At 37.9% G+C, this 16088-nt stretch overlaps 1 protein-coding gene across 5 annotated transcripts in view; it reads right to left on the minus strand.

Moving 5' to 3' along the window:
- The window catches only part of glsb (glutaminase b), a 75586-nt gene that overhangs the window by 30888 nt on the left and 28610 nt on the right, over positions 1-16088 (minus strand). For 4 of the 5 annotated variants that reach the window (XM_036591118.1, XM_036591927.1, XM_036592691.1 and 1 more), the window contains exons 4-7: positions 12469-12598; positions 12265-12344; positions 8436-8599; positions 2629-2687 (exon numbers count right to left, since the gene is read on the minus strand). In XM_036591118.1, coding sequence (XP_036447011.1) covers positions 2629-2687; positions 8436-8599; positions 12265-12344; positions 12469-12598 — 433 coding nt within the window. Of the gene's footprint in view, positions 1-2628; positions 2688-8435; positions 8600-12264; positions 12345-12468; positions 12599-16088 lie in introns of those variants that run through there. The other variant, XM_036594288.1, reaches the window with a different exon arrangement.

Here is a 16088-nt window from a genome sequence, read left to right on the forward strand (position 1 = left end):
TCTAGACTTCACACATGATGAGCAGAGATGAAAGGAGGAGTTTAAAGCGGTTAAAAACCAATATGCAGAGGTCACATTCCATCAGGTTGGTGTGGGTTTGCTGGATGAAAACAAAAAAGTATGCAAAACAAAATCAAACCATGATTTTACATTTCCTGTGTGAGCCCAATGTTACAATGGATGAAAATACTTCCTGTTGGCCTAACATGAAATAACAGATGAGAACAGGTTGTGGAAAGAGTGTTTGTTTATTCATGATGCTTGAGGACAGACTAAGGTTCTGCTTGATGTTCGATCATTTATACTGTGTCTTTATTATCCTGTATTTTTTATGCAGTTCTTTGCAAAAGTGACCCTTTATTTAATTTCCAGTCAAAATAACTGTAATATCTGTAAGAACATTCTTTCACACCTTTGAAGTTCACAGTCACTAATGTTGAGGTCTGGACTCTGGGGTGGTCAGTCCATTGCAAATGTTCTTTTTTGTCTATTCCCTTTTCTCAGTAATGTCTTCTTGACAGCTGCACATCTTTTCAGACTCATTGTGCTGAGCTGTCCTCTCACAGTGGAAGGATGGACAGAAATGGATAGATTATTTTAGATCTGAAGCAAGAGCTGAGCTTGATTTTTGCCTCTCTCTAACAGATGAAAGTACTGTTCATCTGACGATCACTCCATTTTTTCACTTATTTTGCTATGACTTTCTCCTTCCTTATGCAAATGCATTACCTTATATCTTAATTTCTTTAGAAATATGTCATGAAAAGTGAAAACATTGTACTCAAAGGCCATTTTGACTGGAAATTGTATAAATGAAAGATGGTCTCTGACTTTTGCACAGTTTTAATAAAAGGAGTCTTGCGATACTCTCTGAATACAATTCATATTTTGTTTATTTATTACTTTCCAATCTATCATTCAGTCTTTTGTAGCCATCAAAAAAGGTCTAAAAACCAGCAATAACAACCAATAACAACTACCTGAAACTCAGAATGATCACTCGCTGTAATTAACTGAAAACTTCAGTAAAGCAAGTAAAAGTACTCAAACATTAGTGGGACCTTAGTACCTCTAGTACCTCTTTCCTTTCTGTAGGTTAGTTTTTTATCATTTTTTTTTAGGTTAATATTTGGTTGTATGTCCCTTCTTTTGGGGGACAGCTTGAAGTCTTCTAGGCATGAAGTGTATGAGTTTGCATAACTGATGCTCAACCAGGCTTGTTGGATTTTCTCAAGTTTATTGGAATTTCTCTATTTAGATTTTTGACAATTCAACCCAATTCAGAATGTTTTAGTGTTAATGCAATTAAATCTGTTGGACTGAAGACTAGTGTCCCAACATTTGTTTTAAAGCAAAGTAAAGGGTTAGGTGAAAGTTTTCTAGTTTGCTTTTGTGCAGCTGGACCCAACTTTTTTTAAACGATTGAATTTTCGTAATACTTTAACATATTACACAAAAAAGATGTACTAAGACTACTTTTGAGTAGTCTATATATTTACTACACACTACATATAGTACATTTTATTCATTATATATCAGTATAAGGAAATACTTTGGCAGTTCATAGCAATAGCTTAATCTGGACAAAAGCAATGGCAGTTCAGCTCTTGTCCCTTGTGTTCTAATTCAACTACAATCTGACTGCTTTCCCACAATGTGGCCTCTGCAACAGTACAGCCAAAACTCACTGACTCACACATACACACTCAAACACACAACAAACCAGATCTGTGAGTGGGAAGCATGCCAGCGAACTGCAAGTCCACTATTTAAACTTTATTTAAGACACACGAGTGCTGTCATTCCCTGGCTCTGCTAAAGCTAAACAGCTTCTACTCAAACAATTACTGTGGTTGGTGGAGTCAAAGGAGATGGTGACTAGGCAGGAACAGGAAGTTCAAATGAATTTCATTTAAGAATTCATTGGAGACCAACAATCATAGGAATGTTCCCAGAATTAAGAGACTTCCACATTTTTTCCCTCTAGTATGGGAGTGGAGGCCTGGAGTGACAATGTTACAGTTTGAATAAAGAGTGCACGGTTACAATGAAAGGCAAGTACACAAGTGGATCACTTTGCAATGCACATACGTGTCCAGTGATGGTTTATTTTCCTTTACGCACCTATAACATGCACTGAGGGTCAATACCAAACAAACCAACCCAAAACCTCCAAAATCCTCCGACACAGTAACACTGAGAACATAACAGTGAAATCTATCACTTGTAGTGGCCTGAAGCACCTGTGGGTTAAACAGTTCTACTAGGTGATAAAATGATAAATGCTGATTGGTTCTCTGGCAGAACTCTGCCAGTCTACTGGATAATAATTGACTTATATATCCCACATACAGGCTTTAAAATTACTTGATTAAAACATGTACATGTATATCGGTTTCACATGAATAAAATACATCAACACAATTCCTTCCAAAAGTAAGTAAAAAGAATGACCGTTATTGTGCTTATGTAATATATTTCATTTATGTGGAAACAATGTACATCTTCGACTCTAATCCTGAAATTCAGCTGTCACTCCAAGAACACAACTTTAGCTACTAAACTGTGAGTATAGTTAGGACAAGTCATTAAAACACAGATAAACACAGAAACCAGGTGAATGCTTACCTTTATCAGAGAGGTACACACAATCGCACCAGCGTTCACCATTGGATTATGGGGTTTATCTGTGGACAAACAAGCAAACAAACAATGTTACATGTTAGGATAGTGATCAATAGGAACTCATGAATTCATACAGAAAACATCACTGGACTTTAAAATTGAGCAAATTTATTTATCATAGTAAACTGACTGATTTTTCTTTTACTTAGGATTGAGATAATCTTTCTGCTAATAGCAAAAATCTTTATGTTTTGCACTTATGGTTTAGTTCGTTCGGGAACCCCCGCAGACACAAGGAGAACAAACAAACTCCACACAGAAAGGACTCTGGTCGCCTAAGCAGGGAATCAAACCCAGGCCCTTCTTGCTGTGAGGTGACAGCGCTACTCATAGCACCACCGTGATGCAAAAAGACACCAGAAACTGCAAAATATTCAGACATGAAAATCATACGTATGGATAGTTTGGATATACACGGATGTTTCTGGAAATTCTGCTGTGTTACAAGCTCAAAAAACAAGGAAATGGTGTCTTTAAGTGCAAAAAACTATCCTTTGCTCCTCAGAAAACAGGCGAAACGTGACACTGGGTGGGCTGGAAAAATTAAAGAAACATGGAGAGTTTCAACTGTCTCATTTAGGTGATAAAATTTCATGAGTGTGCACACAGCTGGGGCGTCTTAACTTAGCCTGAGCAAGACATGCAAGTTATGCAAGACATCAATAATTATGCAAGCATCACATGTTCAAATTAATATTTCTATACTAAATAATTTTAGACCAATTTCAATTTTCTAAGCAAAGTCTTAGAAAAAGTTGTTTTCAAACAACTAAACGGGTATCTAATATCAAACAATTTATATGAGAAGTTTCAGTCAGGTTTTCGTTCTAACCATAATACAGAGACAGCATTGATTCGTGTTATGAATGACCTCAGGCTTAGTGCTGATGCACAAAATCCTTCTATTTTGGTTTTATTAGATTTAAGTGCAGCCTTTGACACTGTTGACCCCAAGATTTTAATCCAGCGTCTTGAATGCTGGGTCGGCCTCTCGGGCACAGTTTTAGAATGGTTTAAATCATATTTAAGTAATAAGCCATTCATGGTTTTACTTGGAAATCATTCATCAAAAAGATTTGCCATTTCTTGTGGAGTCCCTCAAGGTTCAGTCTTAGGGCTTTGCTTTTCTCTTTGTACATGCTACCTCTAGGTGATGTCATTAGGAAGCATAGTATACATTTTCATAGCTATGCTGACGACACCCAGCTAAACATTTCTATCCCTTCTGAAGATCAACACTCTGTAGACAGACTAACCAGCTGTGTGTGAGATATTTCTCAGTGGATGTCACAATATTTTCTACAATTAAATCATGAATAAACTGAAATATTGATCACTGGTATAGAAACTCAGAGAAAAATGATTTATGAGAAACTTGGTTCTTTAGCTTCATCTACCAAACCTGAAGTACAAAACCTGGGTGTGATCTTAGACTCTGAGCTCTGTTTTATCCTGCATGTAAACACAGTCACTAAAGTAGCTTTTTATCATTTGAGAAATATCACTAAAGTTCGGCCTTTTCTATCTCAGAGCGACGCAGAGAAACTTGTTCATGCATTTGTTACAAGCAGACTTGACTACCGTAATGCTCTTCTTACTGGACTCCCTAAGAAAACTATACATCCCTTACAACTCATACAAAATGCAGCAGCACAGATCCTAACAAAAACAAAAAAGAGAGATTACATCACTCCCGTTTTGAAAGAACTGCACTGGCTGCCTGTATCATTCAGGATAGATTTCAAGGTTCTGCTATTAGTCTTTAAAGCTCAAAATAACCTAGCACCTGCTTACATCACAGAGTGTCTGTCTGTTTATGTTCTGGCACGTAATCTAAGATCTGCAGATAGTGGCCTTCTACAGTTACCCTCTGTAAAATACAGAAAACATGGAGAGACTCGTTCAGTTATTCTGCTTCTAAACTGTGAAACTCAATTCCACCTTTTATTAGACAGTCAGGCTCAGTGCTCACTTTTAAGAAGCATCTAAAAACGCATCTCTTTAAGTTAGCGTTTAATTAAAACTCTGCGTCTTGTGGTGTTTATCTTTTAATTTGATCTTTTTCTGATTCTAAATAAATACCAACGATTTCTTGTATAATTATGTTTTATCACCTGTCTATAAAGCATTTGGAGCTGCCATTGGCATGAAAAGTGCTATATAAATAAATATTATTATTATTATTATTAAAAGTAAAAAAAAATTATGTGAATAAGACACGCTCTGTGAGTAAAGGCCTTTCTCCACAAAAGATGGTAAACAAAACTCAGGGGCGGTTCAGTTACAGTTTGAAATTCAATATACTATTTCAAACATTTATTTTGTCGATTGTCTGATGTATGTGCTAATTGTACATCATTTCCTCTTACTTGGATGTGTAAAGGAGTGGAACAGAAGCTTTTATTCTGATTAAACACTACTCAGAGTGAGCCAGTGGACTCAGCATAATGTACTTAGCATAATGTAAATCTATTGTCAAGCGTAATGAGTGAAAACAAGTAAGGTTTTGTATAATGGTTCATCGTAAAAGAGTCCAACTCGTGGCTTTACATGGGAAAAAGTCATACTCATACATTATGTTGCAAACTTCCTACAGAAGGTGACCAAAATCAGAGGACTGAGAGCAAGTTAATGCTCATATGGGTCCTTCCTTAGATTCATTAACCGACACATGCACCCTGAGGACGGGTTGTGTTTTGGAAGATTTTAAACTACAAGGCCAAAGGAAGAGAAGTAGCAGAACATCATCAGTGTGGAATTACAGCTCACACCGGCTTCCTCTCCGCTCTACTGATAGTATCAGAGTTCCTCAGCCATTGCATCACTTCCTGTCACTGATGCCTGCTTTGTGGAAGCAGATTTGCTGCTTCCTCTGTCAGCTAACCTAACTTACAGCCCATATTCATCAAACTTCTCCGAGCACAAGTGCTGATGGAAGATCGTTTTGTACAGTTTACCCTCAAATGAACTACTATGTTTATACCAGTTCCGCTAACTTAAACACGTTAAGGACTGGAACAGAAGATTTCATTCAGGATCAACACTACTCAGGGTAGAGCCACATAACGCTCAGAACGATCAGAACATAATTCTATTAAGGTTTTGCATCACAGCTCTTAGTAGAAAGATTGTCTTGGAAAAAATCACCTTCATGGAAAAAGTCATTGTTGTGACATTTTGTTGCAAACTTGAAAATGAGCAAATTCAACGTGAAGCAACATTTTATGAATCAAAACCAAAAATGATGGTCATTAACATTAACAGAACAATGAGGAGGAGAGTCCTGCCCAGCAGGAAGTTTATTTATTCTCAGTGTCTATGGGACACTTCCCCGTCCTTTCACAGTACTGTAAAAGCCAGCTTCCTAATTCTTGAGCTGCTTTTTTTAGACGTCATCAGAGGCCAGCACAGTGTTACACCACTGCCTTCATAAATGCACCATTTATCACGCAGCATTATTATGGGCTGGATCTCAGAGCCACCAAAATATATCTATGTTGCTACGGCTGTGGAAATGGCAGTCTACATGGACAGCAACACAGCCAAGGTCCTAAGGGTAGGCAATACACCACAATATGGTTTTCTGGGCATAATGAGGTTATTGTTTCTATATAAAGAACAACGGCAGGTTTCAACAAAACAGGTTCAACAGCAAAGTAGTGTACTTTGTATAATTTTTGACAGCATTTTTTAAGATGCAGCATTATGGATGCACTGTGATTGTTCCAACTCATCATACCTCAGAAAAACAAAACATTGTGATGTCAAATTTGATGAGTTAATAATGGTAAATGATTGACATCCTTAACTCATTTTCCAAGTTTGACTCATCAAACCATCCGCAGTCCCACCTTGAAAGCCCCATCAGCACTGTTTAAAATATTTAAATTTTTGTTTTAATAGTAAAGATGTGAAGCAGAAAAAAGTGTTTTCCAGTATTATTTTCAACAAACATATATAAAGTAAAAAACTTTAATAGCAGATAAACGCTCCAAAGGTTCTGAGCTGCTGCCCGATCTGTGTGGGTGATCACATTTTGCAGCTAATGTTTCAGAACTCTGGCTTTCATTTTATGATGGGTAGATCACAAACATATCGTGTCTGAGATTTAAACGCTTAGCAGCACTAACGTTATATCCATAACGTATAGCTAGCTAGATTATATAACTGCTGGTGCTTCAGGTCACATAAGCTCCTGTTATGAGTCGGCATGGTCATATTTGCGGACATGGTGAAGAAATTTCTTGTATGCACACTGCACAATTGTGGGGAAACACTGTGAGCTATGTTAATGTTAATGCTAAAAACTGCAGCCCACTCATTCAAATACATCCTTTAAATGGCAAGTTCCACTGACGGCTCTCTTGATAAAACCAGTTATTTTTAGCTACTTCAATGACATGAACTTGTTTATCTTTGAAGTGCACTGACTCTCAAATATCATTTATAAGCAAAACACACTGCTGAACCTGGCAGACTAGACTGGGAAGTGCCTGTGGAATATCTGGGTATAATCAAACAGCAAACTATTAAAAACAAAAGTCCAAACTAGAAAAACTAGTCCCTTCGAAACAAGGCTGCATGAGAGCGCTAGAGCTGCAATCGCGGAAGAGTTGGAACATGCAGCCACTGTTGCTTTCACTCAACGTCAGTGATGAAATCCAGAAACTGTGTTCACCCTTTTTTCATGCTCTGCATTTGTAATTTTCATGTTCAGGCTCCTGTGAACCCAGTGTTCATTTGATGAAAATAATGTTACTGAATTACTGAAGGGAATAAAAACATTCTGATGAAGCATATTTTGTCCATTCATATAGCCATAACAAAATGCACTGCTTTTTAAACCATAAATAATTTTTTAAATCTCTCTTTAGGGTAAAATTTCAGCAAATAAGACAGCGAGTAACCACAATTAACTACACAAAATAATGTGACTAATTGTAACAATTTTTTTTAGCGTTTTACCATCCTAATCATGAAAATTGTATATAATAAAAGTGTTTTTTTTATGTTCATAATGTTTCATTTTTGCTATAAAGCCCACCCATATGAGGTCCTAGAGCGAATTTCATCTGGGACACACTGATTCATCCTTGTAACGGTATTCGTCAGTATGAAACAAGATGAAAGCCAGTAACACACTCACACGGTCATAAAAGTTTCAAGATGGCCAAGATGACTTCTGATTTATGAGTGGGCTACCTCATATTCTCAGAGATACTACGTGGGTGAAATAGCACAGCAGAAACAAGCTAGCAGGGAGTAATATGGCTAGGGGGCCTCAAGGCTTCTCACCCCTGTAAGTGCCACAGAGGGTGTTGTGATATCAAGACAGCAAAAATGCATGATCTGAATTTCAGAGACGGCCATAGCCGCTCGACTAAAGTGTAACGTGATTTATGCTGTGCTTTCTTCAGCTAATGGGAATCCTACATCCCTGCGGTAGGTCTTCCAATGAAGACTGGAGCTCTAATACGTAAATGCACCTTTAATAGAAAGACTTAAGCTTAAGATTTCCTAACAATCTGACACCAACAGCAGAGAAACTAAGAACTACATGAGTCCCATAATATTCTTTTTCAATAGGTCAAAAGATAAAGGATGAAAAAACTACTGCATATTTTGGAGCGGAGGTTAATGATTTGAATCTTGATATATTAGTGGAATGGCGTTTGAGCTAACAGCTAAGGCTAAACTCAGCCTGTGGTGGATGGGTGCCATGAAGAGGCTCAAAAGCGGCTAATCCTCACCGTCCTCGTTCAGAAAGAGTTTGTTGAAGCGTAAGCCACTGGGCTCTTTGCCGATGAAGCGGTGCACGTACTCCATGCTATGGTCATGCACAGCGATGGCGTACTTTAGCGGCTTCACGCACGACTGCAGACAGAACGGCACTTTGGTGTCGCCCACAGTGTGTCTGTGTGGGAAAAAGAGAGAGAGGAAGAGAGATCTGAGAGAAAGGACAACTGATAACCAAACATCATATACAGTCTACTGGAGGTCATTTACCAAAATGCAATCAAATCAATAACATTATGTAACATGGGATGATGAAACCTTTAGTCTTTAGACTTTACAGTACAGTAGCCAGTACAGTGGTTACCTTTTACTGTTCATAAGAAAAAACAACTCTTCCAGTAAGAACTTTTGGTAACACTTAAAGGAATACTGGGGGTTCATTAAGGTCTAGATCTTTGTTCAATAATATTAGACACCTATAAATGGTTTATTCACTATGCAATAAACTTTATTCACTGTGGTCTGTATTAGTGTGTAATTGGAGGTCTGTTATGTAAATATCAGTGATACCTGCATTGTTAGCTGTAATAATGCACAATAAACACTTTGTTAAGACACTGTAAGGCAAACTACTGAGTATGAATGAATCACCTAAATACACACCTTATTAGTGGATAACTGGCAGCATTTTATTATTCCTACAGGTTCAAGGAAGTATCAAGTGACTCAATTAGAGCTAATAAGGGTTTAATAATTCACTAATACTTCAAGATGTTCCAGATTAAAAAGAAGAGTTTTTGTCATCACTAAGTTGCCAGCTAAACATCTCAGAACTCAATACTATTCATGATATTTTGATTGCCATAAAACATTGAAAACTCTTCAGAGTTTCATATATGCACATTTGGTTGTTAAATGGGTTAAAACTAACATAAAATATTCTCATTTTATATAATTTTGGCTACCAAAAAGGGATTAAATACATAAGTAAACGTTTTTGTGCACTATGATAAATAATAATGCTATTATTACTGATTTTCACATAGCAGATCCAATTATGTACTAATACAGGTCATAATGACTAAAGCTAAATGTATAGTGAATAAAGCATTTAGAAGTGTGTAATTTAAGCTTTACTGAACAAATAAAATCTTAATGAACACTTTTAATAGTAAAACCTCTAAACTATACCAAAACATGTATTCTATTCAAGCCTGTTAAAGAATACAACAGCCAAATCTCTGTACTACCATGATAGAAAACAGGCCACGCGTTTCTTTTTATCAGACTGTAGTCATGCAAGTTAAGACTGACCCTTAAAAACACACACAATAAAAAAAGTTAATTTTTGAGTGTGTGTATTCAGAGCCAGGTTCATGGTACACATTATGTAAATAAGAGAATGTAGATTATAGAAAACATACACTGCAGTTGAACTGATAAGGACTGTAAACTACTTAGTTAAAGCACTATCAGCACGTCAAACAGACCCTGAACAACAACAAGGGGGCCACAGGATCTCTCTATCTGTCTGACCTCAATATTATATATCTCACTTTATCATGAGTTTAAGATATAATGAGTCAAGGCCATCAGTTTCCTGTCGACTCCAGCGCTTTGTTCTCAGGCTTTGTCAAAAGCGGTTTGTTGTGTAGGCCCACATGGTGCTTTGTTAAACAGTATCAACATGTAGATGCAAGCATGGTAGCTGGCGCTTATATTTACACTGTTCAGCTGATCAGGGTCCTTCTAGCAGCAAGAAAAATGCTATAATTAACTAAGCTTAACAAAAGAAAAGACAAGTAAAGCAGTGAAATTAAAATTCTTGACCAAAATTAAAACTAACATTTAGGACACACTCAGTCGAAAACCAGAAACCCAAAGAAAGGGTTTTTACCTAAAATTTGCCATTTTATTTATGCTTTTCAATGAACGTAATAGTGCTGACAGAGCTTCAAAGTTGATAATCACTATGCTGCAAAAGAGAACTGAAAGAACCAGAGGACCTCCTTAATTTTCAACAGTTTGCTAAATAATGTTAAAAGTTGTGAAATTATGAAAATGTGATACTTCACGGTTTCTCACAGGCATTGAAAGCTGAATTACAGAGCAACTCTGCTATACAATGGAAAACACCTCGTTTTTAATATGTAAAGCACGCAGACATGGCTTTGGAACTCCTGCCCAGCAGTATGAAGTTTCTCCAGCAAGGGGGGATTTATACACGCAAGTTGCTTTAATCCTCGGAATTTAGAGAAAACGACCATGTCGTCTTCTTTCATTGCTCCAAGGTCCAGTTACAACACTTGTGTGCCTTTTGTAGGTGTTTTCGATGGTGAACAGACATTAGCTTGGGCACTCTGACCGGTCTGTGGCTACACAGACCCATTTTAGCAGGGGGCACTGCATGTTGTGACACATTCTTCCCACAACCATCATTAAAATTTTCTGTGACTTGTGCCACAAAAGCCCTTCTACTTGGCTACCCAACACCCCGTTGCTGGTTTGTCCCTCTTTGGACTGCTGTCGGTAGGTGCTCACCACTGCTGAATGTCCCACAAGCCTTGCTGTTTCAGAGATGCACTGACCCAGTGGTCACAACGATTTGGCCCTCGTCAAAGTCGCTCAGGCCTTCACACCCATTTTACCCATATCCAACATGAGACTACGAGAAACGACTGTCCACTGACCATCTAATATATCCCAGACTTACATGCATTGTTGTTAGGAGATAATATACGTTATTCACTTTATCTGTCATAATGTTTTTGCTCATTGGTGTAAATTACTAGAATGCTGGCATGTCATACACACTGAAATGAAAAAATAGGGCCCTTAGCAGAACCTGAAAAACGACCAAAACAAGAAGAGAACACTTCAAATAATAACATGTTTTTCTAAGCTTGGCTGTTTACCCACCCATAGTAAGAGTCTTTATTCCTTTATGAGCAGGGTGTTGTTAAATGCGCCAATCTTACAAATATACACTATCTTTACTGCCTATGTGACAAAAGCAAGAGGATCTATTGATGCGGCAAGGAGTACCATGAAAATCGACCCTGCCTGAGGTTTTATGGCACTGTTATCAATTACAGAAGCAGCTAGAGAGTATTTCACATCCCTAAAACACAATTCAATGACTGGTCCAACCCAGAGAGAACTGGAGCATTACTCTAATCTAATCTGTGTCCAATGGTCTTGTGACCATTTAATGACAGGTGACTCAAACCATAACACTACAAGTATTTTCAATAGTGTCATGTTTCTCTGGTTGGCTACTTGCTAGCCTTAATCTGATCACATTTCACCTCCTCCTGGAAGAAGCAAGAAGGCAGGCATAACATTTTGAACTTCTGGAAAACATTCTGGAAAAAGAAACTAAAAAACCCTGTAAAAATTTCTCATCAGCGGAAGATATAGACACATTCAGTGAAACACTTCACTTCCGCAGGAAGTTCTCTGGAAGCAGGTCATACAAAGTTCACTTCATTCTTGCATTCGTGCAGTACAGCTTTGTCACTGATGAATAGCTGAAACAAGCCTACTAGCTGGCTAATGCTCAATGCAGATGTTGGCATGACCATAGCACATTACAGAGTTCCCAAAGCTTTAAAATCTGTTTGTCATTCATTCGTTTATTAATCAGTCTACTCACCTGGATTTGTAATCTGGGTTTAATCTATTACAGTAATATTAAGATACTGAGTGGTGTTTTTTTGTTATTTATTTCTGGGCACTGCGCTAGCTTAGAGCCTTAATAGTCCTACATTTTTTTTTTCCTTCACAAGTTTGAGGTCTACAGTAGCTGCAGATGTTAATGTACCATTTCAAATGAGTTCTTACCTTTGTCCGTCCACTGTGCACAAAGACACAGCCCACAAATCCGGGCTGAATTTAGCAAGCTGAGGAATGTAGTCAGCAACCTGAGAGAAGCAAAGCACAAGTCGCTCAGTTTCACAATCACAGTCCTTTAACAACATGCAAGTACTAGCAGAGAGAAATAATGAATGCTGGATGAAGTTAGTGAGCACACAGCATGAGTCTTACCTGACCTCCAGACATATTTTTGGCTTTGTCATAAAGCTTGTCAATGTGGGCGGCAAAAGACATGAAATCGGGGATGACAAACTTCTTCCGAAAGGCTTGGGTCAGCAGCACTATGTTGCTCTGGACACACCTAGGGAAAATACAACGTAGTAAAAAAAGCAGGACCACAGAACGGCACCAAAACTCAGGCAGCTAAGAGCGGCTGCTTAGCCATAAAACACCAACTTTTTTCTGTTGTTATTTCAATGAAAACTCAAATAGAAATGGTTTAAACTGGAAAATCAACCATCATGTGAATAAAGTGTTTTTTTTTACATATGATTGATTATAAGCCCACAGCACTGCCAAAAGCTCTAGATACATCACTTGATTAATCACTGCTCAGTTGTAGTTACTGAGTACAGCATGAAGCCAAAAAAAATCAAGCAGACTTTTCCTTCCAGCTGCATGCATTTGCATTCTTCCTGCAGCAGAAGCCACAGGATCTTGCCAGGAACTTTGGAGCTAGACAGCCATTTTAAAGGAATTCTAATTGAAACAGCTACAAAAATGCCAGAGCACGAATCAGCATCTGTTCACCCTGGCAGCAAATCTGAAAGTGTTCATAAACAAACTGAAAACACCTTGGAAAACTGCATAATTAAGAGCAGATCACAGGGAAACTAAAGTAGGGCAAAAGAAGTATGGAGCAAGGAGGAAGGGCCATGTTTACCAAAAGCAACCCGCTGTTACGATTAACTAAATGAAACGATTCAGAAAGATTCTCACACCTCACAACAACATTCTTTGTGCTCTGACGTTTTGGCTGAGAACAGGCCCTCCACCATTCACCTCCTGTGCACAAATACAAACAGGAAGTCAAGCCTGGCAAAGCTACAAGCCAGCACAGTCATGCAGAAACCTAGTGTGATTTGGGGGAATGCATTATGGCTGGATGAGAAATGGAGGAGCTGAGTCCAGGCTCATCTCCACTGATCTCTGAGCAGACAGGTGAGCTAAAATTAGCTGTGCAGGGAGCTGGCCCCCAGATGAATGTAGATGTCTGTACAGACGCCGCTTGCTGGTGATGGATCATCATTTGCTCCCAGGGAAGGAAGAAAAGCCACAGGGAGAGCAGGGAACAGATGGTCAGCCTCACACAGCGGCCCTGTCTGTACATACACCATCTCCTCTCCTTCTTGCTCACTATCGCTGTACCAACCCACCCCCATCTCCCGGTCCCTACTCCCTATAGTGCACCACATAGGTCATAAAATAATGACTTCTACACCCAAATGGCTCATATCTCCACTACATAGCCAATAGGGAGGCATTTAGGATTCAGCCTCTCTCTCTCTCCAGCTCTCCTCCACTGCACCAACAACCGCCTAGTATCTTTCTCTCTCTCTCATTCCCACAGGTGGGAACAATCAATCATTTTTCTATCGTAATTTTATATAGCAATTTGTAAGATAGCAAGAGAAGCAAATTTAATTATGATTGACATCATTCAAAGTTGTCTCAGTAAGTTTCCTGTCTGGCACACTTGAGTGAAAATAGAAACAATTTTGGTAAAATATTAATCAAGAAAATGTTTTATTTCCACTTTTATTTCAATCTGAGTAAAAGTACAGATAAACCTGCTTTTAATTGTACTCAAGTAACAAACTAAAAGCAGTATGATTTTTTATATTATTTAGATTAATAGTTTTATTAGTTGTTTATTATTTTTAGCAAAAAGAAATACAACACAAAAACTAAGGGGTTGGTTACTGTCACTTTTTTTCGATACCAACACCAATACAAGTTTATGAACAATACTTTTTTGTTTTTGGATACCTTTTTTAAATTAGAATCTGAAAGTGGGTGTGGCTAAAACTAGAAATGAGTGTGAGGTGCTGAAAGGTATAACAGGCTGCAGACTAATCAAGAAGCACTGACATTAATAACATGCTTAAAGCATACAAATTAGACAGCCAATCAGTAGGCAAGATTTAGAACAAGCGTGGGTACTGGCTCACTGATTATGTAGGTATTAAAACACAATTTTTGATACTTGGTAGTACTGAAGTAATTCAGTCAGTCCAGAGTGCTTTAACTTATTACTTAAGTATATTTAAAAGCAAGTACTTTTATACTTTAACTCAAGTAGACAGGATACTGCTACTTTCGCGCAAGAACTATTTTACCCAAAGTGTCTCTACTACGCTCAAGTACAGAAGTTTTGTCCACCACTAAAAATAATATAACATGATACCTCAAGCCTTTTAGCGATACAGAACATGACATTTTTTGGGTCTGATAAGTTGGAACAGAACCAATGCCTCAGTAGTGCCGCGTTTAAAAATGCTTAAAACAGTACACCGTATAATTATTATTTTTTGTATTCAGTGTTTCACAAACTGCACTGCATTATTTCAAGTTAAGCGGGGCCAACTACACTCTCTTAAACTGGGATTAATTAATATATATGATATGCTCCAAAACCTTGTTCTGCATAATTTGTTGTGATAACATTAACATATCATCATATCACCAGTCCTGCTCTTTTCTCCTCCTCTCATTTTCACTACCTATATTCAAACCTCTCTCTCTCTATATTTTGTCCTCTCCTTCCTCTCTCCCTTCCCCCATTAAGTTTCTTCTTGTACTCCATAAATTACCAACCTAACACCAGCAGACATCCGGAGCACAATTTCACAGTCTCTAATAAGACCGTCAGTGCTGGTTCATCAAGTCACAGCAGTAAATATGACACTGTTCAGGGAGAGAGAGGCTGAGAAGCAGACAAGCAGAGATCCATCAGGCTGCTTAAGGGAACAAGGTGTTATCAGCTGTATGTGGTTTGGGAGACGGTACAGCCTGGGTACGGTGATGTATGGGGTTTGTTCATGCAGAACTAAGTGGTTCCCTGCACAGGAGAACTAGCTATAAATAAGATTCATAGTAGGGATGTGTGCATGCATTCGAGGGCTTGTTAACTGTTCCAGGTGCCAGCACTGAAATACTAAAATCATAAAGGGTAGAAAAAAGGATCAGATTGTAGATGCATCATGATTCTTTCTCAAAAGCCAGAACTGATTCAGAAAATGTCATAATCAGGCTTTTATATAGGATCTACGTTACTGTAAAATAAACTCACACACAGTGACGTTATAAAGTATGATAGTTTGACACATCCTGGCTTGGTATCACAATACTTATACACACAGAAAAAAAGCACTAATAGTTTAAAAACATTCAAAAACTGCAATGAAAAACTCTAAGCACAATCATTCAATTCAGTTCTACCTTTTACATATAGTACTGCACAAAATCGAGTTCAACAGGACTAATTATGCTGTCTTTTTAATGAAACGTGCAGTCAGTCAATGCTCTTTAAATATGGAGGATATTCACAATAAGCTCAAAAAATGATATTACTTATTACAATATTTTGCCATATTGTCTAATGTAGGCTATAAAAATTGTGAATCATTTTATGATCGTATCTTGGCACCTCGAACTGAAACTGAATCGAATCGTAAGACGCCCAGTCACCTAATCATTACTCTGATATCTGTTACGCTGCATCACAAAAAGTGATGGGAAAATATGCAGGCCAACAAATAAATGAAGTGCCTTATGTTTTAACAAGGCTG

This window comes from Colossoma macropomum, unplaced genomic scaffold (assembly GCF_904425465.1).
Source record: "Colossoma macropomum unplaced genomic scaffold, Colossoma_macropomum, whole genome shotgun sequence".
NCBI classification, from domain to species: domain Eukaryota; kingdom Metazoa; phylum Chordata; class Actinopteri; order Characiformes; family Serrasalmidae; genus Colossoma; species Colossoma macropomum.